Source organism: Tachyglossus aculeatus, chromosome X4 (genome assembly GCF_015852505.1).
Source record: "Tachyglossus aculeatus isolate mTacAcu1 chromosome X4, mTacAcu1.pri, whole genome shotgun sequence".
Classification (NCBI taxonomy): domain Eukaryota; kingdom Metazoa; phylum Chordata; class Mammalia; order Monotremata; family Tachyglossidae; genus Tachyglossus; species Tachyglossus aculeatus.
This window is the reverse complement of record NC_052098.1, coordinates 33,545,968-33,561,992: the sequence shown is the minus strand read 5'-3', so window position 1 is coordinate 33,561,992 and position 16,025 is coordinate 33,545,968. Positions and strand designations below refer to the sequence as shown.

The window sequence follows — 16,025 nt, the reverse complement described above, 5'->3', positions numbered from 1 at the left end:
AGAGACGGTCCCTACCCAAAAGCAAGCTCACAGTCTAGAAGGGGGAGACAGACAACAAAACATATTAACAAAATAAAATACAATATGTACAAGTAAAATAGAGTAATAAATATGTACGAACATATATACAGGTGCTGTGGGGAGGGGAAGGAGGTAAGGAGAGGGGATGGGGAAGGGGGGGAAGGGGAGAGGAAGGAGGGGGCTCAGTCTGGGAAGGCCTCCTGGAGGAGGTGAGCTCTCAGTAGGGCTTTGAAGGGAGGAAGAGAGCTAGTTTGGCGGATGTGCGGAGGGAGGGCATTCCAGGCTTCTTGGCATATAGTAAGCTCTTAACCAATACCACAACTATTATCAGAACCTTCCCCATCTTCAGCCATATGACCACCAAACTGGTCCAGGTGCTTGTCATATCCTAACTAGACTATTGTATCATCAGCTTCCTTGTTGACCTCCCTGTCTCCAGTCTCTCCCCTCTCCTTTGTTGGATGAATCATTTTCCTCAAACATTATTCTGTGTGTCTCCCCACTCCTCAAAAACATTTCAATAACTGTCCATTCCATTCCATATCATCAAGCAGGAACTCCTGACTAATGCACATGATTAGCTCATCCTAATTATCCCCCTACTTTTCAGCTCTTCTCCCACTACACCCCATCTTGTACTCTATGCTCTTCTCAAGCTAACCCACTCACTGTGCCTCATTCTTGTCTTTCCCACCACTTCTCTTGCTCATGCCCTCCCCCAGCACATCTGATAGACCACAGCTCTCTCATCTTCAAGGCCTTTTTGAAAACACATCTTCAGTTAGCCATCCCTGATTAATATCTAATTTCCCCATGTTATAGCCTTCTCTAACAGTTCTTGTCACGGCTTCCCTCTGTGGGATGAATATTTGTCAGGAAGTTCTACAATTATATATTTTGTTGAATTTGCAATTCATTTTTCATGATTGGAGTGGGTGGAACACGAACTTACTTCAAGCACACACAAAAAGATGCCATAGAGTTCAACTTCCATCTAATGCATTTGGTTTTGCAGTAAGCAATATTATCTCAAAACAAAACAAAAAACAAAACCACCCCCTCAGGTTCATTCTTTTGTTGTTTTATCTGGTTCTTGTTTGTTGGCCTCTTCTGTGTGTGTCATCCTTTTGCTGTAGCCATCCCCCAAGGCTCTAGTCTAGGTTTTTTACTCATTTTACACCCACTCTCTCAGGCAATTCATCAGTTTACATGGCTTCAGCTACCACCTCAACTGGAGGACTCCCAAATCTTGCTCTCTAGCCCTGAGGCTCACCTGACCTGCAGTCCCATATCACCTCTTGCCTCCAGAACACCTTCAACTTGCTTGCCCTGTTGGCACCACAATACAGCATGTCAAAAACTGAACTCCCTTTAAACCTACTTCTCCCTAACTTTTCTATTTTTTCTTTTTCTTCACTCCTTCCAAGCCAGTCTTCTAGCTGTACTTCCCTCTCAACTCTCTTGCCTCCATCCCCTTGCTCAGGCTATTTCCTCAGCTTCACAGTCCCTCCCTTCTCATACCAGGCAGCTCTCCCCCACATTCAAGTCCCTCCTTATACCCCATGTCCTCCAACAAGCTATTCCCAACAATTCCCCACCACCCTGAGCTATACCACCCCTTTGGTCAATTCGAGCACTGAAGAACGAATATATGCCCTCCTTAGCTCTTGTGCTTCTATGCCTGCTTTTTTTAAAAAAAATTACTGTTGACCACTCTAGTTGTAAATATTTTTATGTCTGTCTCCCCTAATAAAGCGCAAGCTCCCTATAGACAAGGAACAAGTCATGTTATTGTTCCATACTTCCCAGGCACCTAAGAACAGTGCACTGCATTAAGTACTTGATCAACAAATGTTTTTACTTCTATGACTACTGGCCTTTAACTGGGGCTATGTATTGGTATACAACTCTCATTTTAGGGGCTAATTGACCTAATCAAGATTAACACATAGGAAGACATAAGGCTTTCTTGAAGGTTAAAAATACGTAAATATACAGTTTTCAACTTGAAAAGTTATTTCAACTATTTGGCTGCTAATACTAGAGATCACATTCTTTTGATGCAGTTGACTTACTAAATGAAAAAAATATGAATGGAAAAGCAGTGTGTCTTAGTAGAAAGAGCATGGACTTGGGAGTCACAAAACTTGGGTTTTTATCTCAGGTCTGGTACTTGCCTTCTGTGTGACCCAAGGTGAGAGACCTCACTTCTCCATGCCCCAGTTTTCTCATGTATAATAGGGATTAAATACCTGTTCCTTCTATTTAGACTGTGAGCCCATGTGGGACCAGATTTTCTTGTATCTCCCCCAGGGCTTAGTACAGTATAGAACATAGTGCTTAATACTATGACGATGATGATGATGACAAAAGCTGGATTTGGGTACAGATATTTTAGCACATATAGAGCATGGTTACTAGTGGTAGTCTAATGGTCAAATTCTATTAATGATATGCAGTTTCCCTTGATGAATACAATTTGGAAAATATTACATACAAATCAGGAGTGAAGCTTTCATCTGTGTAGATAATAGCATCTTGGGCCATCTCTTCATCTGAAGTGGCTCTCCAAAACGCTGTCAGTTCGGACCTCATGTATCGACGCTGGTTATAGATATGTTCGTGACACGGAGGCATCTGCTTCACTGTATTGACATCCACATCTATGTGTGTAGTGGGATACGGAGCATACATTACTTGACGGAATGGCAACACAAAGCTTCCAGTTGAATCCTGTCAGAAAAAAAGTAAAAGCATCTCTACATAATCTGTAATTTAAAAAATGTTTAACAGATATTTGGTCATATTTTAAGATTTTTTCCTAAACATTTTGCTTAAAATTTTGTTTGTTCTAAAATTTGTTTATAAATGAACCTAATAGAACACTGTCCCAGTCTTCACACAGCAAATGACGGCGTTTGTAGATTCATTATCAGAAATGAGAGTAAAGGATAATCTGAATAAAAAAAATTTTAGATATTATCCCAAATTTCAGAAAAGGAAGCAGCAGAATATATGGCTATGAACATGTACCTGAAAAGAGAATGAGTTTTTCCACAACAAAACAAGAAAATGAAAACAAAGATTTTACTATTTACCTATTGGAATAACATTTTAAGAATTGTCATCCTATGTTTCTCATATGGGGAAAATCCACAACACACAGGAGATTAAACCACTTTTTGGTCTTGTCCCTGGCAATTGAAACCTTTCCCGTAACAAGCAGCAGCATGGTCTAGTGGATACAGCACGGGCCTGGGAGTCAGAAGGACCTGGGTTCTAATCCTGTTCCGCGACCTTGGGCAAGTCACTTAATTTCTCTGTGCCTAAATTACCACATCTGGAAAATGGGGATTAAAGAGGGTGAGCCCCATGTGAGCGACCATGTCCAACCTAATTAGCTTGTATCTACCCCAGTGTTTAGAACAGTGCCTGGCACATAGTAAGTGCTTAAGTCCCCTTTTAAAAAAAGCATGAGATCATTCTAAAAGACATCGTAAACAACTCCTCCTATTACACTGCTCAGCATATAGAAGACACTAAATAAATGCTGGTGCTATTGATAAACCACCTCCCCAACAGGTGTGGCTTAAGTTTTCAAATTCATTCATTCAAACAAAAGTTGGAAGTCCTGGTTCTCCTATGCTGCATCCATAGTTGTGCAATGTAATTTTAAATTTACATTTCTTAAAGAATTAAACACAAAACTCAGCTTCCAATATTCCTCACAATGGCCTGATCCACACTATTACCATCACTTTTTTAACGGTATTTGTTAAGCACTTACTATGTGTCAAGCACCATTCTAAGTGCTGGGGTAGATACAAGATAATCAGGTTGGACACAGTGCCTGTCCCACTTGGGGCTCGCAGTTTAAGTGAAGGGATGAGGATTTAATCCCCATTTTATAGATGAGGTAACTGGGGCACAGAGAAGTTAAGTGACTTGCCCAAAGTCACTCAGCAGACAAGTGTCAGAGCTGAGATTACAATTTAGTCCTCTGACTCCCAGGCCCATGCTCCTTTCACTGAGCCACGCTGCTTCTCATGAATTATAGACACTAGGCATCTGAGATAATCCATCTAATAGACCAAAAAAAAAAACCAATCATACTTTAACTTCAATAATTTTATGTTAAAGTTCTTGTTTAGCCTGAATTACCTGTAAAATTTGCCTGTGTACACACAGTCATCATGCAGGGTGAACCCTTTCTTACTGCATTTAAAAAATCCTATCTTTTATTCTCTTTACTTCTGCTCCATTTACATACCAAACCTATATAAAAAAAAGTGTAGTCTCAAACGCTGTTCAAACAAGCTATTACTTTGTATTTTCTAATGAAAACAAAAATCAGAGCAAGAACAACAATGCAGTTTGTTTACCTCTTTTGAATCTCTGACTATGGAATTACAATCATGGATACAAACAATGACTGTTTACAGCTTTGAAATTTTAGTTCTGTCCTGCTGGTTTCATGCAGTCACAATAACAGGAAAGGAAGAAGATTAAAAATGAAAAAAAAAATCTCACTATACAAATTTGGAAACAGTGGTCTAAAAAAATAGTTCAAAATTACAGCAATTTAATACTGCGCAGTTCATACTGCTTCAGACTTTTATTGTAATGAAATTGTTCAGTTGCCCAGGTCCTCTGACTCCCAGGCCCATGCTCTTCCCACTACACCACACTGCTTCTCACTTTACCAGTGCTCACAGAGACTGTAGGGTATCCACTGAGAAGCCACTTGGCCTAATGGCTAAAGCACGGGCCTGGGAGTCACAAGGACCTGGGTTCTAATCCCAACTCTGCCACTTGTCTGCTGTGTGACCTTGGGCAAGTCACTTCACTTCTCCGGGCCTCACAGTTACTTCAGTTGTAAAATGGGGATGAAGACTGTGAGCCCTACCTGGGACACGGACTGTGTCCGAACTGATTAGTGTCTATCTACCCCAGCGCTTAGTACAATGGCCAGCACATAGTAAGCGCTTAACAAATACCATTAAAAAAAAAAGCTGAGGAGCTCACAGACGCATGGAATGCTTGCTTGACAGAGCCCTCGGAAAAATAATCTTGGCTACCCCTGTCTTGACTGGGCTCACTTTTAATTCGCTGCGGTCCCAGTCCCTACACTGAAGGTCCTGCCCCGCAAAACATGAGGGCTTCTGGAGGCCATCCAAAGCAGGTATGCACCAAAATGTGTTGGCTTTGTGGCCAAGCAGAGCCCTCACTACCTGGGAAGGGTGGACCCAATAACTCAATAGGGCATACAGTTTAGACAGATAGAAGCTATTTTACAGTACAGAGAGGACTGACGTTGTGATGTTTGTTGCAGGGTCAGAAGAAACAGTTTGTGAGCACATACGTGGCGGCAGAACAAGTAAATACTGCAGTAAGAGGTTTCCTTCTTGTGGGATTTTTCAACAAATGCAACCCCTGAATTATGAGAACCAATTATATCTACCCCAGCACTTAACACAATGGTTGGCACACAGTAAGCACTTAAAAAAAATGTAATTATTAAATATTTTCAGAATTTTCAAGCATGAAACAATGTAGTAAAATTTTGGACACAAAGTATTGCTAAATGAATTACAAGGTAATTTAAGACTGATTTCATTTGAGGAAAGGGCAAATTAATATTTTACCTTGAGCAAACCTTGTACAAAGAGCCCTGACTCATATTTAAATGAAGATTCAGTTTTACAAAGCCTGGAGCATTTCCGTTCTGAAGGAGTCAGAAAAAGGCACAGTGTTTTCACAATCTGTGAAATAAAAATACTATTTTAAAGAGTAAAAATGACATTGGTTTTCCAGAGTACCAAATCCTAACTATATTTGCTAGATATTTCATTTTGATCTACCATTAATACAACTCCAAATAGAAAATTTCATTATTTTATAGCAAATTTATTATAGCAGTTAGGAAAAACAGCTTATTTTACTTTCAGATGCAAAATGTTTCACAGCAGTGCTAAGATATTTAAGTGTATAAAGATATTGATATGTGTATGTTTCTCTCTCTCTTCCCCCTTCCCTATCTTTCCATGAATACTGAACAACTTCAAAAACCATAAGTAAAAGCACAAATTTAAATGAGAATATAATTACTACATGGTCTTGGTCAATGCTGTACTGCCCCTATCTCTGGATTCAAATTGGTATTATGGGTCAGTAAAGAACAAGCAAAGTCCATTAGTAATTACCGTAAATTACTTAAATGGTAGTGGAGGACCTGGGTCCTAATATCCCAGTCACAGAAGTGTTCTCTGCAATCACTTATTTCAACATACTAAATATGTAAAATAAAAGGATAGGCTTGGGAGATTAATGTATTTTTACTAGGTTAAATTGAGTAGAAAGATATGGGCCTAGCTCTAAAGTATGTGGCTATCTTGGATGTAGAAAGGACTAAAGATAATTCTGTCCAATAATATGAGGATTAGCAAAACACACCCTCCAAAAGAGTATTGTAAACTGCTCGTGTTCTCTCTCTCGGGAGTCAGATTTATAAGGACGATTCAACTGAAAGAATCCCTTTTACAGCCAATTTTAAATTTGGAATCAATACCCTTCTTCTAAGACCCATGTTTTAATAATACCAGCTTTGTTATCAACTTTAAATAGTCTAATCTTCAATTTCAGCAACTTTCATTGCATTGTTTGAGCCTACAGAGTGAAGAAGTTGCATTTCCCTTGGGTCATTTGCTCACTACACTGACTACCAGTTGATACAAGTGGATATTCAAGAGAGACTCAGAGTTGATAGAAGTAGAAATCTTCTACAGCTATCAATTATGTGTGCTACCAAGGGCTGGAGTTATTTATCATAGATAAGTCAATAAGACAATCCAAAAATCCCACTTCAGCCAAGCATCTACCTCTATTTCCTGAAATTAGTAAAAATGGGAAAATTTGAGTTTTACTTTCTCTCCTATTCAATGTATTCCCACCGCAAGAAGTGCTGAGGGTCCAAATGGGAGACAGCAGAAAGGGAAAAGTAGGGAGAAAAGTATTTCACAAATTGGCCTTGGAACAACTGAGAATTGTTCGTAGTTGTCATTGCCTAGAATTTGCACTTGTTCTAAAAATCTAATGAATAGGGGGGGTAATGAGGTCAATACCCCAAAGAGAAGAAATGTTTATCTGTGTTATTCATTGATTTATTTTTACGGTTCAACACGTTTTCTTTTTATTCCCAGTTTAATATTAATTGGGCAAATTCTATACTGTAATTTTCATAGGGTGAATCTGGCTAGCCAGTCATGGCCTCCACTGGCATGATGGGCCAAACATAGGTCAGAGTTGCCTATAAGGATTCTGGCTCTTTCCCAATCTATGAGGCTGCAAAATCAAGGAAGGGTGGTAGTGATGAACTGAGCACCACATAGGCACTGACTACAATGATTAGCTGGGAGAGAAGGAATGATCTCATTAGACACACAGGGCTTGTGAGCCCGTTGTTGGGTAGGGATTGTCTCTGTTGCCAAACTGTACTTTCCAAGTGCTTAGTACAGTGCTCTGCACACAGCAAGCGCTCAATAAATATGATTGAATGAATAGGAATGGAAAGAAACTGGGGCAGCACAGTACCAAGCTTGCCATAGTCCCTTTTTATTGGCACAGCAGCTGCTCAAATCTGTCACGGGTGGAGGAAAGTGAGGATACGGGAAGGAATGAGAGAGGAAGACAGTGCTAAAAGAGGAAACGTGGGACTAGGAAAAGCAGGTTTTAGCCAACTGCAAATATCTCAGTTCCATATAAACTGATTTATATGCCGAGCCAACTAAAATTGATTGCTGGAATTCAGTTGATATACTGCTTCTCCTACATCAAAACTAGTTTGTACCATATAAAGCCTGTTTTCTGTCATGTCTAATGGGATTTAAGTCAGATTATATTGCCACCAAATGCTATTTCTCGATGGTAATGACAAACTCCACTGTACCTGAAAATACCAGAAATTCTAATAATTTAAATCCAATTTATTAAGTTGGAAAAAAAAAGAATTACCTTATTCACTTTTTCTGCACTGCTACCTACAATTACAGAACAGCCACATGTCTGCAGGTGTGAACTGATGGCACTGTAAAATAAAGAAGAGTATAAAATATTAGTCAATTATTGAGCACCTACTGTGTGCAGCACATTGTACTGAGGGATTGGAAGGATACAAGACAGAAGACCTATTGGATTCAAGGCGCTCCACTAGCTTTCTGGTTTTTATACAGACCTCTCCACGTCTCTGCACTCTCACATTTCCTCCTACCTTCAGGACATCTCTACCTGGATGTCCCACCATTACCTCAAATTCAACATGGTCAAAGCTGAACTTCTCATCTTCCCTCCCAAACTCTTTCCTTCCCTCAATTTTCCCATCACTGTTGACGTCACCACCATTCTTCTTATTATTCATTCAGTCAATCAATCGTGTTTATCAAGCGCTTACTGCGTGCAAAGCATTGTACTAAGTTCTTGGGAGAGTACGTTATAACAAACAGACACACTCCTTGCCCACAACAAGCTTACAGTACAAAGGAAGAGACAGACATTAATATAATTTACAGATATGTACATAAGTGCTGCGGGGCTGGGAGGGGGTATGAATAAAGGGAGCAAGTCAAGGTGATGCAGAAGGGAGTGGGAGAAGAGGAAAGGAGGGAAGGCCTTTTGGAGGAGATGTGCCTTCAATAAGGCTTGAGGAATGGGCAGCCATTGGAAGTTTCTGAGGAGTAGGGGGGACATGTGGAGAATGACATTTTAGAAAAATGATCCAATCAGCCCCATAGCACATATGCACATATCTGTAATTTATTTTGTCTGCCTCCCCTTCTAGACTGTAAGCTCCTGGTGGGCAGAGAAAAGCTCTGTTGTACTGTACTCTTCTAAGTGCTTAGTTCATTGCTCTCCACACAGTAAATGCTCAATAAATACCACTGAGTGATTACTACTACCACTTAGGGCACTGGCTCTGAACTCTCAACTGCTTCAGTTTCCTATCTCCTCCTGCCTTCAGGGTTCTAATCCCAGCTCTGCCACTTGTCTGCTGTAAGACCTTGGGCAATTCACTTCACTTCTCTGTGCCTCAGTTACCTCATCTGTAAAATGGGGATCAAGACTGTGAGCCCCACATGGGATAGGATCAGTGTCCAACCTGATTTGTTTATATTTACACCAGTGTTCAACAAATACCATCATTATTATTATCATCCCTGATGGCAGTGATCAAAATATGAATTCATCTTTCCTTCTTAAACCATCTTCTCCTCCCTAATTTCCCATAGTTTACCCAGTCAATCCATGGGTACCCACAACAAAGCTATGGGTCAGACTGGGAATGTAGTTTTTATTTTATTTTTTTTGTGTGTGTGGGTGCAGCTGTGGAGCAGGTAGGACTACTTTCCATCCCTGCTGAAAACACCCTACCCCAGAAGCTCACAATCCTAGTGTCATCTCTGACTCCTCTGTCTTCCACCTCTCATATTCTGCATCTATATCCTGTAGGTTTTTCTATAATAGTTTCTGAATCCACCCTTTCCTTAACGGCCAGCACTCTGGTTCAAGATAAGTCATCTTCCAATTGTATTATTTCAATAGACTTTTTGCCTTAAGCCTCTCGCCTCTTCACCCTAACCTACATACAGCTGCTCAGATAATCTTCACTGCTACCACGTTAATACAATCACTCATCCTATCCCGCCTAGATTACTGCATCAGCCTCCTTGCTGGCCTCCCAACCTCCTGCCTCTCCCACTCCAGTTCATACTTCACTGCTGCCCAGATCATTTTTCTACAGAAAGGTTCAGGACATGTCAACCCCCTCCTCAAAAATCTCTAGTGGTTGCCTATCCACCTCCGCATCAAACAAAAACTCCTCACCATTAGTTTGAAAGCACTCTATCACCTTGCCCCCTCCTACCTCATCTCACTTGTCTCCTTCTACAACCCAGCCTGCATACTTCAATTCTCTGGTGCTAACTTTCTCACTGTGCCTTGATCTCACTTGTCTCACTGCCAACCCCTGGCCCACATCCTACCTCTGGCCTGGAACGCCCTCCCCTCCTCAAATCCTCAAATCCGCCAGATAATTATTCTCCCTGCCTTCAAAGCCTTACTGAAGGCACATCTCCTCCAAGAGGCCTTCCCAGACTAAGCCCCACTTTTCCTCATCTCCTACTCCCTCTGCGTCACCTTGACTTGCTCCCTTTGCTCTTATCCCCTCTCGCAGCTCCACAGCACTTATGTATATAGCTGTAATTTTATTTATTTGAATTGATGTCTGTTTATGTGTATTGATGTCTGTCTCCCTCCCTCTAGACTGTGAGCTCGTTATAGGCAGGGATTGTCACTCTTAATTGTTGTATTGTACTTTCCCAAGTGCTTAGTACAGTGCTCTATGCACAGTAAGCGCTTAATACAATTGAATGAATTGGATAATACACATTCATGTAAATGAAAGACTGACTCTCAATAAAACTCTGTTCAGAACACCTCACTTCCCTCCTCCAAATCCCCATGGCTCACCATTAAAATCTCTACATTAAACAAAACTCTTTATTGGATTTAAGGCTCTCCACCTGCTGTCTCTCATGTCTTCCCCTTGGATAGAACTCCCTCCCCGCTTAAATCCAAACCACATTTCTCTCTACTTTCCAAGCACTCACAAAAAGCAGACTTCACCATGAGGCATTTCCCGACTAGCCATGTCCTAGTCATGTTAACCCATCAGAACATCCAAAACTCTCATGCATATTTCTATTTAACGCACCATCATTTTACCATTTTTATCCATGCTCATATGCTTTTACCTATTATGTGTTTTTGATGTGTGGACACATGTCTTCCCATCAGATTATAAATTTAAGGGCAGAAGTGTGCCTTTAATTTCTACTGTACTTTCCAAAGTACCTATAGTAAGTTCTCAATAAATACTCATGAAGCCACCGCAAAAAAAAAAGTTTTTCTTAAAAGTATACCATTGAATCTTAATGGCTACGGAAAACAGAATTCCATATCAATAATTCTATAGCAAATATGCTATGTTTAATTCTGTCATGAAAATAAACATATGCCCAGAATCTAAAAGGAATAATGGGGGCAGGGGAAGGGAGAAAGGGCAAAGAAAATCAGGCATTGGACTTCAAATATATTCCACTTCTCTTTTCCATTCTAGTTTTGTTTAAATGAATCTGGACTTGATCGAGAAACTGGCAGGTAGAGGTGTGGTTGGCCAAATGAAATTTGTGGACCTAATGACCTTTCAAAACTATTTGCACACCAAACCATTTAAATTAGGCTATTAAACTTCATCCTTAAGGACAATTTAATTGAGACATAAATCTGTGAAAGAGCAGAGGAAACCAAGAAATTGAATGAAAAGAACACTTGACTTGAATCAGAAGATCTTATGTACTGGCTCTGCCACTGCTTGTCAACTCAGTGAAGTCACTTAACTTCTCGGTACCTCGGTTACACTCTTTAAAAAGAATAGAAGACATTTTGCCTACCAACAATTAAAGACAGTGAGTAAAGTCAGTGTGTGACTAGGTACAGAGTCAGGGGTCCTATGAAGATCCATGGGAACAAATAGATTACTTTCCCCCCTACCCCCATAGGATCCCTTAATAATAATGAATAATTATGTTATTTGTCAAAAATTTACTATGTACCGGGCACTATACTAAGCACTGGGGTAGATACAAGCAAATTGGGTTGGACACAGTCCCTGTCCCACGTGGGGCTCACAGTCTCAATCCTCATTTTTCAGATGAGGGAACTGAGGCACAGAGAAATAAAATGACTTGCCCAAGGTCACACGGCAAACGAGTGGCAGAGTTGGAATTAAAACTCATGACCTTCTGACTCCCAGGCCCATGCTCTATCCACTAGGCCATGCTGCTTGTCACGCCCTGCCTTCACCTAAAAAAGTGACAAACATGGAAGTACTCTGTACTTTTATGTTGTCTTATATTTACATTATTTAATTTTTCCTCACTATGTCTGCCATCAAATCCTTCCCCACCTTAAAGTGTTAGCTCTCAGAGCACCAGGGACCGTGACTTATCCTCATCCGTGTATTCTTTCCCAATGCTTAGTACAGTGCTCTGCACACAGTAAGTGCTTAATAAATACTATTACTACTACAAAATCTCACATGGCATTAAAATAACTTCAAACTTTTAATAACGTAAAATCCATACTTGAGAAGGAAACCTTCATGGCAACTATCTCCAATGTCGTCATCACTAAGTACCGTATCCCTTATCTAGAACACAGAAGAAAACAATTAAGTTAGTCGGTCCAGAATACCGTACAGCAAGATTTTTTTTTTTTGGAAAGATTTCTGAAACTAAATAGGTTCAAGATAACATATATGATAGTTTAGAAACTGTTATGCATCACAGAAACAACTTTCCAAACATCCCTTTGCAATGCAGGAACACTTTCCAAAAATCACAGAGAAAAAGCAGGCTACGTTGGTTTAATAAGTTCAAGAAGCACAGCTTACTCGCAAGTGCTCATCTTTATGACTGAGTCAGACACTGTCTAAATACTCGTGTCCCACCCTCTGCACTCCTGTTGCTGTGATACCACTGGGTTGAGCTGCTCCTTGTAACTGAAGGTAACAATTATCCAGGTGAATAGGTGTGTGTGGCTAAAAAGTACTTATACATGACTATCAATTCATTCCATACTGGGTGCATTCAAAAATGGTCTTTCACTGGCTATGCTCTCTCTGGGTTTCCTGATGTTCAGAGAGAATAACTCCACTCCTGATTACCATGTGCCAGACTGGTGTATTTGCTGCTGTTGCCTCCCAAAAGTCCACTTACAATATCACATTGTTTGTAACTGATTTGTACTTCCCAAATGCTTAGTACAGTGCTCTGCACACAGTAAGCACTCAAATACGATTGAATGAATGAATGTAACTGGGAAGGCATTGTGTCTATTTACCCTATTGTACTTTTCCAAGTACTTAGTATTCTGCACACAGTAAGTGCACAATAAACTTCCCCCATTAAGTGATTGACTGTTCTTCACTATTTCTTTATATCATTTGTTCTTCCTTCCCAGCTTGAATTCACACCACTTCCATTCCCTACACAGCAGATGCTTGGACATTCCGCTATCATTCATTCATTCATTCACCTTACAAGCCATTCGGTGAAACTGTGTGTTACTGCTACGACAACAAATGTCTGTCCCCCTTTCCCTCAGCATAGCCAATAAACATTAGGTCGCCTTAATAGCATGAAAACGAAGTAGGATTAACTGACCTAAGCATAAAAAATCTTAATGAATATTTCATTTCTCCCCCCACCCCGCTCAGGGTGCCAGCATCCCCAATGCTTTCAGGAACCAACCCTTTTCTCAATGCTTTGTCTGGGAGTCAGAGAACCTAGGTTCTAATCCTGGCTTCTGCACGTGTCTACCATGCGACCTTGAGAAAAATCACTTAACCACTCTGTGCCAGTTACTTCATCTGCAAAATGGGGATTGATACCTGTTGTCCCTCCTACTTAGACTGCAAGCTCCATATGAGACCTGCTAATCTTAGTATGGTGCTTGACACATAGTAAGTCCTTAAATACCACACTTATTATTATTAGGTTACTATACTGACAGAGTTCTGATTTTCTCTGATGCTAATTCATCAAGGGTATATCTTGTATGCCAAGTTCCCTAAATTCAGAGTCCTTGATCATCTAAATTCCTCTGGAACTGGAAGCGGCATAGGAAGCAGTATGGCCTGGCAGTTAGAGATAGAGATTGGGTGTCAGAAGGACCTGGGTTCTAATCCCAGCTCCACTGCTTTGTCTGCTGTGTGACCTTGGGTCAGTCACTTCACTTCTCTGGGCCTCAGTTACCTCATCTGTAAATGGGGATTAAGCCTGTGAGCCCCATGTGAGACATGGGCTTTGTCCAACCTGATTAGCTGGTCTACCCAGCACTTAGTATAGTGCCTGGCACATAGTAAGCACTAAAATAGCATTCAAAAAAAAAAACAAAACACCCTAGTTTCAGCTGTTCTATACAGTGCCGCTCAATGAGGCAGTCTGATCAGCTGAGAATTTTGAATCATCACTAAATGAGACTCATCCTCCTGTTTACTTCTTAAAGGATTAGGATGACTTGATTCTGTCATAGTTTAACAGGTCAGACTACTGCTTAGGAAAAGTTTCTCATCCTTAATTAGAAAAGATGACTAGAACTTTGTAGCCACAGTTACACCTCTCAAACAAATTCGAAATAAAAAGGATATACCTGACCCTAAAAATAGTAATTGTAAGCTTGCTGTGGGCAGGGATTCTCTCTGTTACACTGTCCTCTCCCAGGTGCTTAGTATAGTGCTCTGCACACAGTGAGAGCTCAGTATGATTGAATTAATTTTCAAACATTCTAATGTTCAAAGTGTACATCAAAAGAGGTGACACCAAATGAAGTCATGCACAAATACAGAAACTACCCCTTTTCAGAGAAAGCTCAGAAGCACTAGAATAACTCTTCTAGTCTGGAGGCTGTCTTCCCCTCTAGACTGTGAACTCCTTGTAGGCAGGAATTGTGTATACCACCTCTACTGTACTTTCCCAAGTGCTTACTACAGTGCTCTACACACAGTGAACACAGTAAATACCATTTATTCATAACCTATAAGGCTACCTGGGTTGATCACAAATTAACAGTATTACTTCAAATTATCCTTCTAAACATTTCGGGAAAAATGATAATGCTAATGGCTTCCTTTTTGAAATACAAATAAGAACTTACATCTACTTCTGCAGGAACACTATGTGATTTCATAGATGAAAGGAGTTCCATTACAGGAATAACTTCTCCAGTGAGCATTGGAATGATACTCTGACCCTGCATAATAAAACACAACAAAACATCATTCGGTTTAGGAGATCATAAGAATATGTGCTAACAATAAGTAATTCAATCTTCTCAGAGTGGTGGCAAAGATTAAAATTGGAAAATCTATTTGGAAGAAAATGAAATATCTCCCATCCCATAAGCAGTGCAGTCTAGTGGAAAAGCATAGGCCTGGGAGTTAAGAGACCCAAGTTTTAATCCGGCTCTGCCATTTGCCTGCTATGTGACTTTAGGCAAATCAGTTCTTACGTTCTCCGTGCCCCAGTATTCTCATCTGAAAAATGGAGATGAAATACCTACTCTCCCTCTGCCTTAGACTGTGAGCCCTGTGAGAGACAGGTACTATGTTTGATATGTGTATATTGAATCAGTGCTTAGAACAGTGCTTTGCACATAAGTGTTTAATAAATGCCATTATTATAATGCAGTTAGCTTTAATTCTATTTGTTCTGATGACTTGACACCTGTCCACGTGCTTTGTTGTGTTGTCTGTCTCCCCTTTCTAGACTGTAAGCCCACTGTTAGGTAGGGACTGTCTCTATATGTTGCCAACTTGTACATCCCAAGCACTTAGTACAGTGCTCTGCACACAGTAACGCTCAATAAATATGATTGATTGAATGAATGAATAATAAGCGCTTAACCAATACCACAATCATCATCATTGTGGAAGCATAATTGTCAAGGTCCCACATTTGCCCCCTTCCCTCTTCTCATTTCAGCTGCAGGTCTGCCTCTGGTTACCAAGGCAACCCCGTTCACAGCCCTTCACTTTGTTTCTGTAGAAGTAGCTGAAAACAAGATGAAGCTACTCCTTTAGTAGTGCTGAGTGGGTCTAACTGATCACCCAAGGGGTGTTGCCACCTATTCTGATGCATTTATCCTGCATTGTACTTTGATTAAATTAGATGCTGTACAATATAAAAGAAGCTCTGGTTTACCCAAAACCAAGCTGGTCTTGACTAGCAGGGAGAATCTCTGCTGCTCAACCGCCTCTCCCTATTAGTGCTGGATGAGTCTCTGACATAACCTTTGAAACTCAATGCAGAGTTCATGAATTTTTTCTTCCACATCATCATCATCATCATTATTATTATTATTAAGGGCTTTGAAAGAATGTTTTCAGAGAT

At 40.4% G+C, this 16,025-nt stretch overlaps 1 protein-coding gene across 2 annotated transcripts in view; it reads right to left on the bottom strand.

Moving 5' to 3' along the window:
* Positions 1 to 16,025, bottom strand: part of C9orf72 (C9orf72-SMCR8 complex subunit) — a 41,126-nt gene that overhangs the window by 10,147 nt on the left and 14,954 nt on the right. For both annotated transcript variants that reach the window (XM_038769705.1, XM_038769704.1), the window contains exons 4-8: positions 14,791 to 14,886; positions 12,219 to 12,283; positions 8,032 to 8,104; positions 5,667 to 5,783; positions 2,519 to 2,754 (exon numbers count right to left, since the gene is read on the bottom strand). In XM_038769705.1, the coding sequence (XP_038625633.1) occupies positions 2,519 to 2,754; positions 5,667 to 5,783; positions 8,032 to 8,104; positions 12,219 to 12,283; positions 14,791 to 14,886 (587 nt within the window). The remainder of the gene's footprint in view (positions 1 to 2,518; positions 2,755 to 5,666; positions 5,784 to 8,031; positions 8,105 to 12,218; positions 12,284 to 14,790; positions 14,887 to 16,025) is intronic.